Consider the following 19,707-nt stretch of genomic DNA (forward strand, 5'->3'; position numbering starts at 1 on the left):
ATAAAAAATAATCTCTATAAGATAATATTCTTAAATCTTCCTACTAGAACTACTAGTAATAACTAGCTACCTATAGTAAATAATCCTACTAAGGATCTACTAGAGAATATAAGATAAGTCTTTACTAGGTTATTTAAGATAATAGCTTAAGAAGTACTACTTACTAATATTAATATATTTTTTAGAGTATTTATTAAAAGTAATATAATAAATAAGTACTATCTCTAGGATTATAAAAGATAAATTATTATTATAAATTATTACTTATTTTTAAGATCTTAAATTTTACTCCTATCTTAGAGTATAAAGATATATATATAAGAGATACTAATTAAGAATAATAAAAGAGAGTTAAGAAATATTTTAAAGATATTTTACTAATAATAAGAAGAGTTTCCTCTAATCTAGAATATTTTATTATTATTAAGTAAAAACTTATAGGATATACTTATAAGAGATAAAAAGTAGATAAAACCTAATTATAGATTAATCTTATATTAATAATTATTAATATAAAAATCTTTTATATATAGCTACTAAAGAACTTTAAGAAATATAATATAAATAATAAAATATAAAAGAAATATAAAAGCCTTATCTAAGGTCTATAACTTATATAGCTATATATTACTATCTTAGATAAAGCTATAATATATATCTCTCCCCTAGTATATAAAGCTTTTCTTATTTAAAAATTTATTATTAGGAGTTAACCAGAGCTTAGGAAAAGATAGATAAAGAACTAAATATAATTATAAATATATAATAAAGTAGTTAAATACTTCTCCCTTTATAAGAATAGCTTAGCTACTACTTAATAACTTAGAGGTAATCTATAATTAAAACTATAATTTAATTAGTATAATAAAAATTTAATAAATCTAAATATAATTACTAGCTCTTCCTAGCTAAAGAGAAACTTCCTATAACTAAATAAAAGTTTATTAAAGTAGAAACTATAGTATTACTAGAATAAAATATATTTTATATATAATAAAACTAAATATCTTTAATTATACCTCTTAAAGATAATAAAAAATAAGAAAGATTAATAAATCTAAAGATACTTATTAATTAAATAAAGAAAGTCTCTAACTACTAAAATATATAATATAATCTCTTTAAAGATAGGAAGAAAGAATTACCTAAGAAGAGGAATCTCTAACTATTATAAAGAATTATTAAGGTATATCTAAATATAATAGGTATTAACTTTATATATTATATAATAAAATTATAAAATAAGAGATAAATAATTTAGATTAAGACCCTTATTAATTATAAAGCTAGTTATTTATTTATATTATAAATAATTATTAGTTATCTTAGTATAATAGAGCCTCCTTATAGTAAAAAGAAAATACCCTTAGTTATATAACTATTAAATAAAGCTATAATAAATACCTACTAATAAGTAAGGATACTAATATAAATTAGGTAATAGACTAGTCTTACTAAGTTATAGATTCTAGATACTAATAAATATAAGGTAATCTTAGGTTATAACTAGCTAAAAGTTACTAACCTATAAATTAACTAATAATTAGACTAGATAATCCTTTAAAATAAGAGAAGAATATATTTTATCTATCCTATTAACCCCTAATATAAGATTAAATATTATAAAGATAACTTAGTATAATAGGTAACTATAAAATAACTAAAGTAGACCTTATAAAAAGAAAAGTTAATAATATAATTATACCTCCTTTAAACTAGTAAAAAAAAATTAATAACTATAAATTATAATAAATAAATAAAAGACTTTAAGAATATATTCTAAGAAGAACTTAACCTAGGAATACTACCTACCTAAGGAGTAGATTATATTATTAATACTAGTAAAACTAACTAATATAAATACTTACCCCTAATTACTAGAGAAGTTTAAGGAAACCTACTACTAAGTAGAAGAACTACTATAAAAGAGAGTAATCTAAGCCTTAATAAATTAGTAGGGTTTATTAGTAGTATTAGTCCTAAAGCTAGGAGGAAAATAATAAATATATATAGATTATTAAATATTTAATAAAGTTATTATTAAGAATATTTATCTACTTCCTAGAATTTAGGAGTTAATTAACTAAGTTAGTTAGGTAAAGATCCTATTAAAAATTAATCTTTTTTTAGGGTATTAGTAATTATAAATAATAGATAACTTAATTACTAAGATAGTATTTAATACCTTCTTTAGGAAATATAAGTTTCTTATAATACTATTTAGACTCTATAATATACCTATAATATTCTAGATATATATAAATAGTTAACTATAAGATCTCCTATATATAGTAGTATATCTTAATAATATCTTAATATTCTTAGTGAGTAAAGAGAAACATAAATAATATATATAAGAAGTCCTTATCTAATTATAGAGGAACTAGCTATTTATAAAAGCCTTAAAGTATAAATTTAGTTAATAAGAAATTAAATTCTATAGGTATATTATTAGAGGAGGAACTATAAAGCTAATACTAACTAAGATAAAAGCTATTATCTAATAATTAAAACTAAAAAATATCTATAAAGTATAATAATTTCTTAGACTTATAATATATTATTATTAGTTTATACTAAGATTTATATAGATTATAGCTACCCTCTATAATCTACTAAAGAAGTTAGATAAAGATCTTTAGAAGAAGAAATTCTATCTAATTATCTAGATAGTAAGATACTAAGATATCTTTACTAACTTAAAAGAACTAATAATTACTATACTAATACTAATAATTATAGACTCTAATTAACCTTATTAAATTAAGATTAATACCTTAGAATAAGTAATAAGAATAATTTTAATATAGGAAGATAAGAACTATAAACTTTACTTAATTATATTTAATAGAAGAAAGCTTAATAGTATAGAAAGGAACTACCTAATATAAGAGAAGGAGTTATTTATAATAAAAGAAGCTCTTTAGAGATAAGACTACTATATTAATAATAAAAAAATAATAATAGTAATAACTAATTATAAGAGCCTTTAATATCTTATAAATATAACTAAGTATTTAAAGTAGCTTACCTAGTAGATAGAAGAATTCTAAAGTTATAACTTAGAAATCTATTATTAAAAAGATAATAAAGTAATAATACTAGATATAATTAGCTAATATCCTAACTTTATAAAAGAAGGGCTAGGTAATATTACTAAAAGAACTTTACTTAATATACTAAAAGTATAGGAGATAGTAGAGATAAGATATTTTAAAAGCCTAAATAACCTTATAGAGTATAAATAATATAATGCCATAGTAGAATACCTAGAGCTATAGATCTTACTATAGGATAAAAGAAAGTAGGAGCTTATACTAATAATAGCCCTATTTTTTAAACTAAAAAAAGAGATACTATACCTCTTACTAAATTAAATTATAGGTAGATAATACCTAGAAGAATAATTTATATATTACTAGAAATTAATCTATAATATAGATATTAGAGATACCCTATACTTAGAGATTCTATTCTAAAGGGACTTCCTATAAGAAATATATAGAGAATATAACTATATAGACTACCTAGTATTACTAGGAGCTATTAGAACTTAAGCCTAGTAGGCTTCTCTATAGTATAATATCTAAGCTATAGTTAAGGAATACCTAAATTATTAAATATTATAAGGGTTAAAGAAACATCTTAAATAATAATAGTGATACTATATAGTAAAGAAAGGTATCTAGCCTTTTAAATACTAGGGTATTAATCTTATTAGATACCTACTAGTAATATTAAATAATAATAAATAGATTATTACCACTATTAACTATATAATAGGATGGGTTATTATAAAAGCTATTCTATATATTATAAATAAAATAATAATAAAGTTCTTATATAAAGAGATATTTACTTAGTATAGCATCTTTAATAAGATAGTATCTAATAATAGTATAAACCTACTATTATATATAATAGAAATCTTTATAAAAATCTTAAAAATAAAATACTAAATAATAATACTAAACTATCCCTATATAAATAATAAGAATAAAAACCTTAATAGACTCCTAGGATAAATACTTATAAAATATTTAATAGAGAAACTAATATAGCTATAGGATAAATACCTTTATCTAGTAGTATTTATAATATAAATATATACCTATATAAATACTAGTAAAAGCCTCTTCTACCTACTATATAGGATTAAACTAAGATTACTAGAAGATATAAGAGAATCTATAAAGAAAAATAATTATAATAGACTTATAAGAGTAATATATATATAAGTACTAGTAAATAAGAAGCTATTAGAATATATAATTAAGAGAGGGATAATCTAAGATTTATAAATAAAAAAAGTTATTTTAGAGAAGGCTAATAGATCCTTATATAAAATAAGAGCCTTTAGAAGTTTAAGAGTAAGTAATTTAAGTTATATAAAATAATTAAGGCCTACCCCCTTAGAATATATATATTATAGGAACTAGGTAGATATAACCTAAAGAACCTTATTAATAAATAGAGATTAATAAAAGTAGAGGTAGAAGATAACCTATAATACTTATAGATATTAATAAGTCTTAATATTAGGCTATAAAAAGTAGGCTTATTAATCTCTAATCTAATTAAAATATAAAAGATACTTAATAAGATTAACCCTCTAATATTATTATATAAAGAACTATCATAGTGCATAGTAGAAGGATATAATAAATAAAAATATTTAGGAGAAAGTTTATAATAAATAGGGGAGGGATTAGGGATATAATATAAAATAAGTAAGTAAAAAACTTAATATATTAGTAAATAAAAATTAGTAAGAAATAGCTATCTTATATAATAATAAATAAAGTTACTAGAGCTATAGAATAGTAAAGACTTAACTATTTTAGATAATAAGAACTAGAAGAGAATTTAAAGTAATAATTTAGAATTAATATCTTAAAAGAATACTAAAGAGATAGATTTTAAAGAATTATTTATAGTTATAATATCCTCTTATTAAGAGTAAATAGAGTAGTATAAAGATAATATATTTATATAAGTAGATTAGAAAATAGTACTATACTAGAATTATTTTTCTAAGAAGAAGAAAAGGAATTATAGACTAGTAGATTTTACTAATTATAAAGAAAAATTAATTATAATAAAGTATTAAGAATTATACTAATTAACTAAAGTAATAAATAATTACTAATTAAAAGTCTAAATTAAACTTTATATTAAGAACCCTATAAGATAAGGCCTTAGCTAACTAGAATAAATTATTATTATTACTAGGAGGAGGTGCTAATTCCTCTAGGTAAGCCTTAATATAATAAGTAAATACCTAAAGATCCTAAAGAACTATAGAAGGATTATAATAATCACCCTAGTTAATATAACTTACTAGCTAGGAAATATAAACTCTGTTAAAGAGATTTTTATAACTAAGTAATAATAAAGAAGAATAATACTTAATAAGACTCCCTATTAGGGCTATTAATAAGATACTTACTAAAGTATAAGGAGTTACTATAATAGAACTAATCTAAGAGAGAGAGAGAGTTAATCTAACTAAACTACCTTAAGTAAGAGAGAGAGTTACTAAAGAAGAATTAGCTTAAGAATAAAAGAGAATTATTATAATAGAATAATATTCTTTAGCTAGACTAATTATTACTACTATAAAATATTTTAAAGAAAGATAATACTTCTTAGCTAAAGCCTCCTCTACTATAGGAGAAGAGCCTTTACTATAAGAAATACTAGAAGAACTTACCTCTACTATAGGGGAATTAATATTATCTTTTATACTAGACTATATATATTTATTATTATTTAGAGAACCTTTACTAGCACTATTATCTAACTCCTTACTATAATTATTAGTTATTACTACTAACTCTATAGGCTAATTACATAACTTATTATTATAATTAGTAAGGAAACTAAGACTACTAGCTTAAATAATAGGTTTATAGGAGTAAAAAAGATTAGTAATTATAGATAAGAAATATTTACTAAGAAGAATATATACTTATTAAGAGTATTAGAATCCTATATATAAAGACTCTATATATAGAATAAATATACTAATCTTTAGTTACTCTAAGTATAGTTAGCATAGGACCCTTAAAAAAATATAAATCTATTATAACTAGGAGTAGAGATACATCCCCTAAAGAGATCCTTATCTAAAAAATAATTACTATAAGCTAATATATAATTATGAGATACACCTTACTACTAGAGAATAGTAGCTAATATATAGCCTAAGTAAGTATATTCCTTTATATCTAGCTTCTCCTTCTTATTAAACTTCTAGATAATTAGATAAATAATATCCATCACCTTTAATATACTTTTATCAGGCCTGTTAAGATAAGCTTCTACTACTAGTAAGAGGTAATTACTAAAGCTAGGAAGGATACTTACTAAACTTACTAAAAGTAATTATACTCTTTTAATAGATAAGATAGCCTTTACTCTTCTTTTATAGGGTACTTATATTTACTAAGTATAAGAAGAATATAGAAGACTAGTATATAAAGAAAGAGGTTTACTAAAAGAAGATAGTGATTAATATAACTAAAAGAAGATAGTGATTAATATAACTAAAAGAAGATAGTAATTAATATAATAAAAAAGAAGATGCTCACAGGAGAAGAAAAGAAGAAGAGAAGAAGAAATATAAGAGATAAAAAAAAAATAAGTAAGGTAAAGTAGAGTTACTTAAAATTAAAATAAATAATATATAATCTTATCTCTACTATAATAATCATACTAGTAATCCTTCTTACTAAGCATAATCTAATACTACCCACTAAGCATAATCTAATACTACTTATTAAGTATGATCTGATGCTACTTACTAAGCATGATCTAATACTACTTACTAAGCATAATCTAATACTACTTACTAAATATAATCTAATATTACTTACTAAGGGTAAATCTAATCCTACTTACTATATATAATATTACTCCCTTAGACTATAAGGACCTTTTGGTAAGGAGCTAGATAACCTACTAAGGATAAGCTTTACCTTAAGTAGGGGAGGATGTAATATTAGTAAATAAATATTATAAGTAGATTAATAATTATTAAGATTAACCCTAGGCTACTAAGGTCAACCCTAGGTTACTAAGGTTAACCTAAGAAATCTCTGTAATATCTATGACTTATCTTTTGGATAGATAGCCAGTAGCTAGGTATAAATAGAAGATCTTACCCCAGGTAAGTAAAGAGGCATTAGCCCAGCCTATTCTCTTCACCCCTGGTGATACTACCTTACCCATGGTAATTCCACTATATAGATTATAGACCTTAGGTAAGGCTTTTATATTCTTTTTATCTTTTATTATTTATATTATATTTCTTAAAGTTCTTTAGCAGCTATATATAAAAGGTTTCTATATTAGTAATTACTAATATAGGATTAATCTATAATTAGATTTTATCTACTTTCTACCTCTTATAAGTATATCCTATAAGTTTCTACTTAATAATAATAAGATATTCTAGATTAGAGAGGACTCTTCTTATTATTAATAAGATATCCTTAAAATATTCCTTAACTCTTTTTTATTATTCTTAGGTAGTATCTCTTATATATATATCTTTATACTCTAAGATAGGAGTAAGATTTAAGACCTTAAAGATAGATAATAATCTATAATAATAATTTATCTCTTATAATCTTAGAGGTAGTATTTATTTATTATATTATTTTTAATAAATACTCTAGAAGAGTATATTAATATTAGTAAGTAATACTTCTTAAATTACTATCTTAAATAATCTAGTAAAGACTTATCTTATATCCTTTAGTAGATTCTTAGTAGGATTATTTATTATAGATAGCTAGTTATTACTAGTAGTTTTAATAGGAAGGTTTAAGGATATTATCTTATAGAGATTATTTTTTATTAAAACTTATTTTAGTAACTAAGTAATACTTCTCTAGCCTAGAGTTATTATATCTTATTTTATTTTTATCTCTCTTAGTAGGGCTTAGTAGAGAGTTCTCCTATAATAAAAACTTTTTACTAAGTATAACTACCCTACTATCTTTTAGCTTAAATTTAGTAGTTACTTATAGGGAAGAGTAGTAGATATTTATTAAGATAAATATAAATCTAATAAAGTAAGAGTATTTAATTTCTTATTATTTATAACTTTAGATATACTACTAGATAGTATTACTATAGGTAAGATAATATTACTAAGAGTAAAGAGAAATAAGCTAGGCTAATATCTTTTTATTTATCTAAGATAAGATCTTATATTTATATCTAGCTACTAGCTATCTATCTAAAAGATAAGTTATAGATATTATAGAGATTTCTTAGGTTAACCTTAGTAACCTAGGGTTGACCTTAATAATTATTAATCTACTCATGATATTCATTCACTGATATCACACTTACTAGTTAAGATAACTAATCTATTTTTATTATATAATTAGGGTACTATAATTTAGGGTCCTTAGCTATTAGGCCTTTCTCAGAACCCTATCTCTTTATTATCTCTATATATTTCTAATAACTAGCCTCTAGCTTATTTACTTTTTAACTATTCTACTATAAGAACTTTACTCTATAGGGGGCACCTATACCCTAATATATATTATAGGAAACTAGGCTAGTAGATACCTAAAGATTTTCTCTAGACTAACTTATTAGTTACGCACTAATCTCTTTTTAGTCTATAATTAGGATACTAAGATCTAGAATCCTTAGCTACTAAGCCTTCCTAAGAATCTTACTGTAATGAGTAGACACTGGGCTGCCTACTTACCACTGAGGCAAAAGACCTACACTGATTTGACCCTATGGCAAATCATGGCCCAGTTCCTATATATATATCTAGATAGCCTAAATTCTCTTACCCTAGCTCCTCTCTAGTAGATATAAATAAGTAGATAAACATACTAGTTAGTGTGCATCATGCTAGGCCTATTTAGGTATAGTAAGTGAGTGTATTTGTAATGATAAAGAATAGAATATAGTTAGGCACAGAAAGTTATAGATTAATATAGAGACTAATCCTTGCCTCTCTAGTAATCAGTGATTAAGACTATCTTATAGTCTTAAAGTCGTCGAATCATCAATATACTATCTAATCATCATTTAATAATAGGGAGCGTTCCCGCAGCGTCCCGAAGTCCCTGGACGTTTTCTGTTACAGTATTACTAATATGGTGAATACCACTCTATGACACCCAACTAGTGGGGTGTTTCAACAGTGGCATAGTTACTACAAGAACTGCCGAATCCCTCCCTGCAGCATGATTTAGTATCCTCACAGCTACAATCAAACGGATAGTGCACCGAGTTTAGATGGCCGTAGAAAGTATCACCATGACTTCCGACTCTACCTCTCTTCCCTCAGCTGCACGAGTTGTGCTGAAACCTTCTGTCCTTCTGCAGCCCCCTCTTTCCCGCTGCGGACATGGCCCTGGACTGATACTCATCCGGCCGGGTCATTTTGCGGAATGCCAGCAGAAGAATAAAAGCCTTGATCCAGAGCCGCTACAGAAATGGGCCGAGGAGAGCTATGCGGTAGCTCAGATCAGTCTTGATGCGCAAACCAGTGGTGATTCCACATATGTCCTGGACCTTGTCAAAACAGCGAGCGAGGCGCTCGCTTCATTGCCAGAGTGTGATGGAAAGGATCAGTTCGGTTTGCTGGGTATGTTTCTCTGGGGGATGACTTGATCACAGCTGATAGATGTAGTCTACGGTTCGCAATCCGATTATGCGACAGGATTTGGGGGTATCCTCAATACCATTGTAGATGCTCCGGCAGCGGCAGTAGTCCTCATGGGTAGCTGGGACATCAGGCTAGGGGTGCCTGCTCTGCTGCATTCACCTGGACCTCCCGCCGAGATGGAAACGCACGAGAACGGCACGGTGATCTCATACCCCGAAGTATCGTCTGCTGGGTTTATTGTACCTGGACATGCGGATTTTAAGTATTCGACGGCGGGGGTGGCACACACTCGGTCTCTGAGCTTTCTGAAAAAGCATCTCGGCGGCCCTTATTTCGATCTGGAGAAGATCTGGGAGGAGCATACCCATTTCGAGTTTGAGGATCGTTCCGTGGAGAAGACCATGGCGACGATGGTCCAGGAGCCTTATGTGAACGATGTTCCGACGGTGAGTGGCGCTATCGTCGGATCTCTGGCGGCTGGGAAGTCAGTACTGACGACGGCAAGTTGACTGGTGGGATTGGCCGGGCGCAACTGAGCCATTTCTATCTGAATCATTTCATCTTCAACAACCCGGATGACTCGCAGCTGGAACTCATCAGTCGAACGGTTGGGATTGATCGGGTTGTTGACGAGTTTATCTTTTCCTTCACGCATAACAAGCAGATTGACTGGCTGTAAGTCCACTTTTCATTGATCCCCTGATATACCATTTCTGGAGACATCAGTCTGATCACAAGACCCAGAATTCCTGGCATCCCGCCGACGGGGAAGCATCTCCGCATCCCCTTCACATCCGTGGTCAATATCCGAGGCGATCGCTTGTACCACGAGCACATCGCGTGGGATCAGGCAACGGTGCTCGTCCAACTGGGCTTGATGCCGGAATACCTCCCATATCCTTATGCGTTACCTGATGGACGGCGACCTGGTCCCGGGAAGCGATTCGAGTACCGGGTGCCTGCTGCTGGAGTGGAGACGGCGGAGAAGCTAGAGAACGAGCACGGGGTGCCATCAAATCAGATGTTTGAGTATCAGATTCGCGAAGTCGATGACCATTGAAGACATTCAGCAATCACCAATTGACCAGGTGACCAGGGGATCGAACATTTGGGGAGAGGAAGTTTGTACTTGGCGAAAGGGTACTCCGTACGGTAGATATCTCTTCGTCCGGAGAATGGAGTACTCTGATACCTGGGTGTACACAGTACTGTGACCTGTGTACCTAGTACTAGTACTAGTAGTAGTATCTACCAATGGTATAACTTGCAGGTGGGCCCTGAGACCAGGATTGCTAAGCTTTCACAGAGCTAATTGTGATTGGTCTATTAAATCCCGCAGTGTGCACTGCGGTCACATGGCGTGAGGGGGTCTATGAATAGAATGAATAGAATCCAGGTTGCTCAAAGAAAGGTCCAAGGTAAGGATCTTACTATCTCATCTAGGTTGATATGAGTACACTATACTCTATAGCCCTGGTGACACTGAACACTGAACAGTAATTTCCAACAACCAACCCTGAACCAACATGTGTGGAGGCTGGCCTTGGGGCCTTGGGGCCTTCGGGTGTTGGTGTTGGCCCATGGCTGCCTGGAACTCAAAAGGTCAAACAAAAGGAGTAACTAATAATAATAGTAATAGCAAATAAGCATTATTCAAGCCCCAACTGGTCCACTCGTCCATGTCTTGAACTCCCAGGCTCCGAGAGTATTACGATCAAGTATTAACCCTTGGGATTGTGATGGAAATGAACCAGAGGGTATTATTGATTGAGCACATAGGGAACATACAAGCATCCCGATCTTTGACAAGATGGGTCTCGTCACTCATTTAATCGTATCATTGAGGCTGTCCCTGTAACTATCACCAACATTTCCGTTGGTCAGTTGGTGTCTAGTCTCTGGCCCCAATCATAATAATAGTAATGGATCTGCAGTAAGAGAAGTGACTTGGGTCGTGAGTAGTTAGTGAGACGGGGAGAGCCCCAGAGAGTCAGAGACCAATTCATCTCTACAGTCTACAGTCTACAGTCTACAGTCTACAGTCTACATATCTACCCTCGGATGTCCACTCCCATCGTCAGTCTTAAATAAAGTTCCTCGACTCGTTCCTCCACGGCAAATCACTGCCCTCGGCCATGAGCACGTTTTTTGCATCAACTCTCGCCGTCCTTTCGCTGGTCTCTCCTTTATACGGTAGATAATCATACTCGACAATCCCTGAATCTCGACGCAGGAGATACTGCAAAAAAAAAAAAAAAAAAAAAAAAAATCTTTCACGGTCTACACCAACCCAAACAGCTACCACCAGCATGTCACTGCTGCGCTTCCTCTCCTTGGCAGCAGTGTGTCTAAGCAGTGTCGCTGCCTCGCTTCCAGACCATTCACCAACATCACACACTCCCACCATCCCACAATCTCGCCATCTCTACCGGATTGACATTCTTTGCTCACCATGTGCGTTTGCCGAGGCTCAGTGCTCTCAGGAGCTGGAGCCGCCCTCATATATAGTAAGTTTAGATCGCAAATCAATTCATGGGAGACATGAGAAATCAACCAATGCTGACTGACCACCCAGACACTGGACCTCTCCACCACCAATCACACCCTATACGTCAACCATGAGCCCATCTTCCCCGTCGCTCTTCCCCTCCAGTTCCCAGCAGTCAAGTACTGGGATTCCGGCAAGCAGCCGGTCACCGTCTCGTACGCGGTCGACATCCAGCCTCTCCCCGCGCAGCCGGGCGCCGTCTTCGACGAGACGCTCCACCTTCTGCTCAACCTGCGCCTATTCGACCAGTCCGGCCGCGCCATCGCCCCGAGCTCCATCGCCGTCGGCCTCACCAGTCACCAGGAAACCCTGCGCATCATCAAGGTCGAGCGCAGCCCCGTCCCCCACCCCGGGCACGAATCCAGCCCCTGGCGGCCCTTCAAACACCACGTCCGGCCGTTCCTCGAGGCCCTGACCGGCACCAACCCCGCGGACCATCGCCCCAGCCACCGTCCGCACCGCCGCCCCCCCGCCTCGCACTACCACAACACCATGCCCTGGAGCAGCCGGGACCGCAGCTTCATGCGCCTGGTGCGGCCCGTCATTCTGCCGGCGCTGCTCGGGGTCGCCGCGGGCCTGTGTGCCTGTCTGACCGGGTTCGTGGCGGGGAAAGTGATGGTCGCCGTATATCGCTGCTGGTATCCACAGCCTGACGTCCCGACCATCCAGTTGGAGTGCATCGCGGACGAGGAACAGAGCTTTGTCTCGGAGAAGCGGTGGTTGAGTGTATGAGTATTAACGCCTTGTCTAGGATTTTTTTTTTCTTTCCTTTTGTCGGTACATAGCTATTTTTTCTACTTTTTTTTTTTTTTTTTTTCGAATTGTACATATGATACCCTTCGCTCCGCCAGTGCAGAACCCTAAGCATAGCCTGTGCTGCATTTACATCTTACGTCTTGTTTGGCGGGCGGATTATATATCCATACTACAGGATAAGAGCATCTACAAGGCCTGCTGGCCCAATGGTAAGGCGCTTGACTACGAATCAAGAGATTGCAGGTTCGAGCCCTGCGTAGGTCATTCTTTTTTCTTTTCTTTTTTTTTTTTCTCGTCTTCTCTGCCATATTGAATATGGGTCTTTCGTAGGAGGAGAATTTTTGTGTTGAAACTTTGGATCGAACGGGGCTGGGTCCACTTGCCGCATTAGGCGATTGAATTGTCAGAAAACTTTCATGATGGTGTTGGAAAGGATATTATGTGTTTCGCTCAGTAGAAAGGTCGTATACGGGGAGTGGAACTGTACAGTACATACACAGTACACATCCAACTACGTGGAGAATGAGTGAGGGTTGCTTTTTCAATTGAAACAGTACCAAACGCAACGCAGTACAAACAAATCCAGTGCCCTCGATCCCATATTCTAATTCTACTATAATCATCCAACTAACTAGTGCAATGAATCAATAATCGAAGTCACCTTCCCCAGCAGCGTATTGACGGCCCCCTTGTCCTCCTCCTTCTTATCCTCCTTCTTATCCTCCTTTGGCTTCTCTGCGTTGTTCTCGCCCGAGACCGTGCCCGTGTTGACGTTGACGCTGCTGCCGCTGCCCGTGTTGCTGGCCCCGTTATTGACGCCGCTGTTCACGCTGCTCGGCCCGCTGCCGCTGCCGCTGCCGGAGTTCTCGGTGCTGGCCCGCACCGTGTTGGAGGCACCGGAGCTCGGCACGTTCACGCCCACCCCGTCCTTGCCCACCGAGGCTGACACGATCGGGTTGCTGCTGGAGCTGCTGGAGCCGCCGGAGCCAGAGTTGCTTCCTCCAGAGCCGCTGCCTCCTCCAGAGCTGCCGCCAGATCCAGATCCAGATCCTCCGTTGGAAGAACCGCTACCCCCAGTGGTAGAGCCCGATCCTGCTGACTTGGTTAATGCAGGGTCACCTGAGCCGGACCCTCCATTGCTGCCAGAGCCACTACCGCCGCCATTGTTCGACGAGCCTCCGCTGCCACCAGTAGATGAGTTCTCGTTGGATGCTAGTTGATCTGGATCATTGCTTCCGGGGCTGCTTGTGGTGCTAGTATCGGTATTGCCAGAACTTCCAGAGGTGGAACCACCGGAACCAATAGAGCCAGAGTTTCCAGGGCCACTTGAACCCGAGCCTGAGCCTCCAGAACCGGAGCTGGAACTCCCGCTGCCACTACCTCCGGAACCTCCAGAACCTGACTTGGAGCTTACACTGCTGGAGCCTCCCGAGCTGGAGCCTGCCGAGCTGGAACCTCCAGAGCTGGAACCTCCAGAGCTGGAGCTCCCATTACCACTGCCTCCAGAAGGGGTCTCTATCTTCTCCTTTCATGACATGTGGAAACTTACAATGTCCAGCGATTGACTTGTGGCGACCAGTCGGGCCTGGACGAGAACAGAGATGGAAAAGACATCGGCCAGGAAGAAAAGGGCCAGCAGGGCGGCCTTTGTCTTGAAGATAGGAGCCATGATAGCGTGACTGTCAACCGCAATAATACTGCCAATAGTGATCTTTTCACCAGCAGCGGGTTGAATAGTCTCGAAGATATCGAACTTGAGCGACTCCGAATCTAAAACAGAGACGTGACCTGGAGGACGAAGCCCGGAATCATGCGCCTTTTTAAGGATTTCGTCTTTCGGTGGGCCCTATTTGAGCCGGATCGGGGCTCTCAACGAGGATTTATTTTCAAAGGGGCACCATCCACTCGAGGAGCTCAGTAGTAGCTTTGAGTCCACGGGTAAACCAATCCACGGTCCCGGGCGCAGTGTCGAGAGATCATCACCAACGACCGCCGTTTCTGCAAGCGGGCCGCAACTGTAAAATGAAACTGTTGCCCACCTTAATCCATCAGGAAGCTAAGCTTATTTTCGGGTCCACCCAATTGTTGCTACTGAACTTCGTCGGAGAATAACTCCAGTTGCATTCTTCACGGCGGAAAATCACGGTCCGCGATTTGGGTTGAGGTTGCAGTGCTGTTGCGGAATGTGCCGTTTCGGGAGCTAGGCTCATCCCTTAACTTAGCTTCTCAGATCGCTGTAACCCCATGGGACTGCCTCACTTATCTGTGTCCTTGGGTCCCGAGAGGCCGGATACCCCTAGGTATTGGCATTGAGCTCCTCAACGGCCGTTGCATCGACCCGTGGTCGGTAAAGCCACCCGGATTGCTTTGGACGGATCGGGTTTCTTGTCCCAGCAATAGGGTATTCATATCCTGCCCCCATGTACCTGTTTGGTCTCAATGCCCGTGCTTTAGTTTGCCAATGGCGGTTAGGTTGAGTGTGTTCCGTCGACCTTCTCATATAACAGTGACGGGGGTGCGTTTCAACGCAAAATATGCCCTAGAAATCAATGATAATCAATCAATCCTTGCAGATCGACTTCCAGATCGGTAGCGCCTTGCGTGTAGGCGACTCGAACTCCAGCAACCCAATAGGACTAGGTTCGTTGCGTTCTAGCTTCTTAAAAAAAATCACGTAGATGGGGAGTTGAAATGCCTGCCGCATTAGAACAGACGTTAGGTTGCGCAGCCTTTTCAGCAGCATTACCACCACATCAAAATCATCAACCAATTTTTTTTATTTTTTTTTTGCATTTGGGAATATGGATATTCCTCCGTGGTTTGTAGAGTGTAAATGCCAGTAAACTCTTCCAGGGTATTCAAGCTGTGGATGCTTTTTTTCCGTGCATCATAGCATCCCAGCATGCTAGGACAGCAGTGGAGCTCAGGGTGGCTTAGAGTCTAGCTTAATTGATTTTTGCCCACAGCCTTAATTTCAGTAAGTAGGCGTAATTGGACCAGGGTTGGAAGTTTGGCTGCTTGCATTCTGCAAGCACAGGTGCCTAGAGCATATGGTATACGTGGTAGATCAGATGGATGACCAGTGCTCTAGATCTCCATTGTTCATATAGTATGGACTCTCCCCAGGCCAGCCTATAGCCTACTATGGTACAGGGATATATGGAGACCATGACTGTCGTCACAGTTAATGCTAGAGTACTTCAATGCGGACTTGGGACTCAGGCGTGTTACTGAAAGATGAGTTGTGACGAGAGGATACTATGAATTCGACCACACTGTCACCCGGACTTCGGTGTATGACTTCGTCATAATTCTCAAGCTTGTCGACTCGACTACCACCAGGTGCAAATCAATCCACGGATAAATCTGTCTATGCAGAAATGTTGGCGAATATGGGATTGTAGAACTCTGGCTGTCTTTCTATTCCATGTAAATATGGAGCACTCAATTTGTAATGATAGGTGCATTTTGCAGTCCGATCACCCATGGTCTTGTAACAATTGACCGGCGAGCAAGGCATTTCATGAGTCGAACTGCTCAATATGTCACTCAACAACGGCGTTAATCCGAATCATCTGCAGAACATATGTTGAGGGGTCACGAGTTTCCGGCTGTCCCATCTGTCTCATTGTGGAGAGGCCAGAGTAGAAGTTTCCGTTGGACAGGATGACCACCAAAAACATAGACCGACGACGAGCTATCGCCATGACCGATCCCTCTATCCCGAGGTTATGTGTTTGACGCTAACAAACAGATCAATTGTGGCTAAAGTTCCACGCATCTGCCAGGTCCCTTGACCCTGCATACAAGGGCTCAAAACTGTAGTACGAATCGACGTTATGAGCCAATCCCATGGCCCCCACCAGCGTGCTCTGGAACATGGCGGAAGGCTCATCTGGCGGCAGCGTATTCCAGCCCGCATAGTTCCCGTCATATCCTGAAGATCCATCCATCTGGTCCGAGAATGGAGGAGTCAGGGTGGTGGCGGTGCCAGTACCAGCAGCGCCAAAGCGGCCACTGAGAAAGTCCGCCTTGGCGACGAGTCCACGAACGACATTGGCGGCGCTCCCCGCAACCGCGAAGTTGTTGCCAAAGGCCTCAAAGACAGTGATAGCACTTTCAATGGCGGCGCGAGCGGCTGGTGTAGATGGGTGTAAAGGGTAGGCAAGAATGAAACCGATCATGGAAAGAGTCGAGTTCCATTGCCATTGAAAGGCATGATACCAGCCATTGAGGAAATCCGTGGAAGTCAGAATTTGACGAAGGATGTGGGTGATCGCAATCGCATGGTTGACACAGGAGACTGCACATCCTTGAGCAAAGGGTGTACCTTCGGGGTTAACGTTTGGGAAGGACGGAAAGTGGAGGAGGAGCCGGTAGAGATTCATAGAGAGATTGTGGTAGAGAAGCTCCAGGATAAGCCGTTGGCGCTGCAACCACAAGGGAGCATAGCGTTCCAGATCTAGTTCGGATCTATCGGTTGAGAACGGCTCTCCACCACCCTTGCGCTTGGTCTTCATGGCATCTGGAACACTGCGCACCCATTCCTGCATAGTGTCCATGTGTGACATGAGAAACTCAGCCGAGGCTTCCAAAGACGGAGAGTCTAGGTACACACACTTAGCATCGTTGGCAGCCAGTACCTCCGCACATTTATCGAAGAATGCAAGATACAATTTTTGTACCGCTAGTACCAGTGTTGGGACAAGGCGACTGTACGTCAACCACGTCACCTGATCGCCATAGGCAGCGATATTCGACACAGATAGCCGAGCCAGCTCATGATCGTCGGCAGGCAATTGGCACGTCGCAGAATTGTCAGGCATAGTGCATGGTCGACCGAGTTTCATGCATGTGCTGCTCTCGATCGCGTATAACGTCCACCAGATGCGCTTGCGCAACTCTCGTTGAGGACGCGGCAGATTCACAGGTGGTTCCAGATGGAGACCAAGAATATGAGCGGTGCGCACAGCGAGGGCCACAGTAGTGTGTGCCATGTTCTGGAAGGACGCATTGCACAAATAGACGCCCGAAAAGATATGGCACTGGAGCGTCGTGATGGAAGGACTTTCCAGCTCCGACGTGAGGAGAGATTGTGACCGACGGTAGTACCATCGGCCTGCGATACTGGCGTCGCTGATGTCGACCTGTCCATGAGGTCGGCTAGAGGTGATGGCGGGATCAATACCGCTGTTTGACGTCAAGGCAACACCATATTGCATGCATAGAGCGAGGATAATATCAACCAGCGCGGAAGGTTTTCGCGTGGTAGCTGAATCCACCCACAGAGATTTGTAATGTTCTCGAAATTCGGCCTCGTCAAGAATCTGGTAGATGGGATGGTATGACTGCCAGAACAGATCCAGAAAGTAGTCTTCTTCAATGCCATTTAAATACGTCTCCGATCCCGCAGAAGCATCCACGAACCCAGAAGGCGCTGGTGGTTCTTCGGGGACGTGTGTCGGCGAGGTAGGGCAGATAAAGGTGCGACAGGCGGAGTTAGGTTGCATGTTATGATCATCTTGAGGTTGGTCGAGAGCGGCGCTGAGGTATGCGCTCATGCGCCCGATGAAGTAGAAGGCCGACGACGGCCCATACCATTGGGTTTGTGACGAGTATGCCGTGCGTGTATGAATCCCAAGCCATCCCTTTTTTGTCCTCGATTGTCGGCTTTGATTTCGCAATAACTGGTCGTCGTTGTTGTTGGTACTGGTGGTAGCACTTTCGAGTTTATGCTCAAGTTCCTGGACGCGTTGGCGCAACCGCTCGATCTCTCTTTTTTGATTGTTAGGTCCCGGCAGCTAGCACATTCAGAGGAGAAGGGGGCGGGGGAGTCCAACCTCACAGCATGTGGCAGAGTGCGGAATTCCATGGCACTCTTTTTGGTACAATAACCGCCTCGGTCGCGACAATTTTGACATGGCAAAGTGTTGTCACACTTGATCCGATGCACACGACACCAGTCGCAAGCTCGAGCGACCTGGTTGCGTTTAGAGCGTGGGGGGACTGGGGTGGTAGTGGATGTGGAAGCAGTGGAGGAGGAACTTTTCAGGTCACTTGCTTTATCCTTCATGTCAGGAGAAACACCAACAAAGGTGGAAAACATGATGTCGATGTCAAGGGACTAAGACCAGGAGATGGTCTTGATGAATTCCAGGTGGTAGATACCCCCTGATGCCTTGAGGTGCTTGTCTCTTGATGGAGGATGCGATGCAGCAGGGATTCTTCAAGAAAGCGTCAAGACACGATCACACAGGGCACTAGAGAGGGGCTAACTGATTCATTTCAGTCTAATCAGTTGAGCAACACCAATAGTTCTCGAGCAAAAGATGAATAAATGGTGATGACTCGCTTCGCGACAAAGTGATGGTGATGGGATTTTTTTCCTTTGTTGTTTCCCCTCGTGTTTTTGTCAGCAAATCAGCCAAAGAGGAACAACCTCAACCTCATAGGCTGGCTGAGTTTCATCAACCCGAGGTAGTTGCGATATAGATTTTGATGGAGATGATAGTATCTATCTCCTGCTCGTTATAGAAAATGAGCAGAGTCATGGTCTGCGAGTTCTCAGAGGAGTGCAGAATCGGGATAGTCGTCGATATTTGGTGCTCAGGGACCAGATATATATATATCTATATATAGTATTCAGGAAGTGAGGTACTCCACCATATATGAATGGGTTCATATTGTGAAAATATACAAATGCTCAATATCTTAACCTTGAATATACATCTCCATGAATTCTTTCTGAAGTCGC

The 19,707-nt window shown here is 38.0% G+C and overlaps 4 protein-coding genes and 1 non-coding gene across 5 annotated transcripts, besides 13 other annotated features; 3 read left to right on the top strand and 2 right to left on the bottom strand.

Moving 5' to 3' along the window:
* Positions 1-2,009: 2,009 nt before the first annotated feature.
* Positions 2,010-3,116: a mobile genetic element.
* Positions 2,941-2,983: a microsatellite.
* A 3,379-nt stretch (positions 3,117-6,495) lies between the features above and the next one.
* Positions 6,496-6,582: a microsatellite.
* Positions 6,583-6,729: 147 nt separating this feature from the next.
* Positions 6,730-6,904: a microsatellite.
* Positions 6,905-7,046: 142 nt separating this feature from the next.
* Positions 7,047-7,089: a microsatellite.
* A 2,208-nt stretch (positions 7,090-9,297) lies between these two features.
* ACLA_087150 (uncharacterized protein) lies at positions 9,298-10,709 on the top strand (the record flags this gene model as incomplete). Its single annotated transcript, XM_001268437.1, has 4 exons — positions 9,298-9,628; positions 9,668-10,095; positions 10,155-10,324; positions 10,394-10,709. The coding sequence occupies 4 exons, from the start codon at positions 9,298-9,300 to the stop codon at positions 10,707-10,709; spliced, it is 1,245 nt and encodes a 414-aa protein (XP_001268438.1).
* A 947-nt stretch (positions 10,710-11,656) lies between these two features.
* Positions 11,657-11,696: a microsatellite.
* A 196-nt stretch (positions 11,697-11,892) lies between these two features.
* Positions 11,893-11,917: a microsatellite.
* Positions 11,893-11,918: a microsatellite.
* Positions 11,919-11,958: 40 nt separating this feature from the next.
* Positions 11,959-12,929, top strand: ACLA_087160 (uncharacterized protein; the record flags this gene model as incomplete). The annotated part of the gene is made up of 2 exons (XM_001268438.1): positions 11,959-12,156; positions 12,225-12,929. 2 exons carry the CDS (start codon positions 11,959-11,961, stop codon positions 12,927-12,929), a joined length of 903 nt encoding a protein of 300 aa, XP_001268439.1.
* Positions 12,930-12,985: 56 nt separating this feature from the next.
* Positions 12,986-13,014: a microsatellite.
* A 131-nt stretch (positions 13,015-13,145) lies between these two features.
* ACLA_087170 lies at positions 13,146-13,217 on the top strand. Its single transcript has one exon. It is a non-coding gene; the product is annotated as a tRNA-Arg (tRNA).
* Positions 13,218-13,244: a microsatellite.
* A 340-nt stretch (positions 13,245-13,584) lies between these two features.
* ACLA_087180 (uncharacterized protein) lies at positions 13,585-14,622 on the bottom strand (the record flags this gene model as incomplete). The annotated part of the gene is made up of 2 exons (XM_001268439.1): positions 13,585-14,472; positions 14,503-14,622. 2 exons carry the CDS (start codon positions 14,620-14,622, stop codon positions 13,585-13,587), a joined length of 1,008 nt encoding a protein of 335 aa, XP_001268440.1.
* Positions 13,649-13,679: a microsatellite.
* Positions 13,719-13,813: a microsatellite.
* Positions 14,371-14,437: a microsatellite.
* A 2,086-nt stretch (positions 14,623-16,708) lies between the features above and the next one.
* On the bottom strand, positions 16,709-18,825 carry ACLA_087190 (fungal specific transcription factor domain-containing protein; the record flags this gene model as incomplete). Its single annotated transcript, XM_001268440.1, has 2 exons — positions 16,709-18,728; positions 18,794-18,825. The coding sequence occupies 2 exons, from the start codon at positions 18,823-18,825 to the stop codon at positions 16,709-16,711; spliced, it is 2,052 nt and encodes a 683-aa protein (XP_001268441.1).
* Between the last annotated feature and the right edge of the window lie 882 nt (positions 18,826-19,707).

Source organism: Aspergillus clavatus, genomic scaffold, assembly GCF_000002715.2.
Source record: "Aspergillus clavatus NRRL 1 1099423829806 genomic scaffold, whole genome shotgun sequence".
Classification (NCBI taxonomy): domain Eukaryota; kingdom Fungi; phylum Ascomycota; class Eurotiomycetes; order Eurotiales; family Aspergillaceae; genus Aspergillus; species Aspergillus clavatus.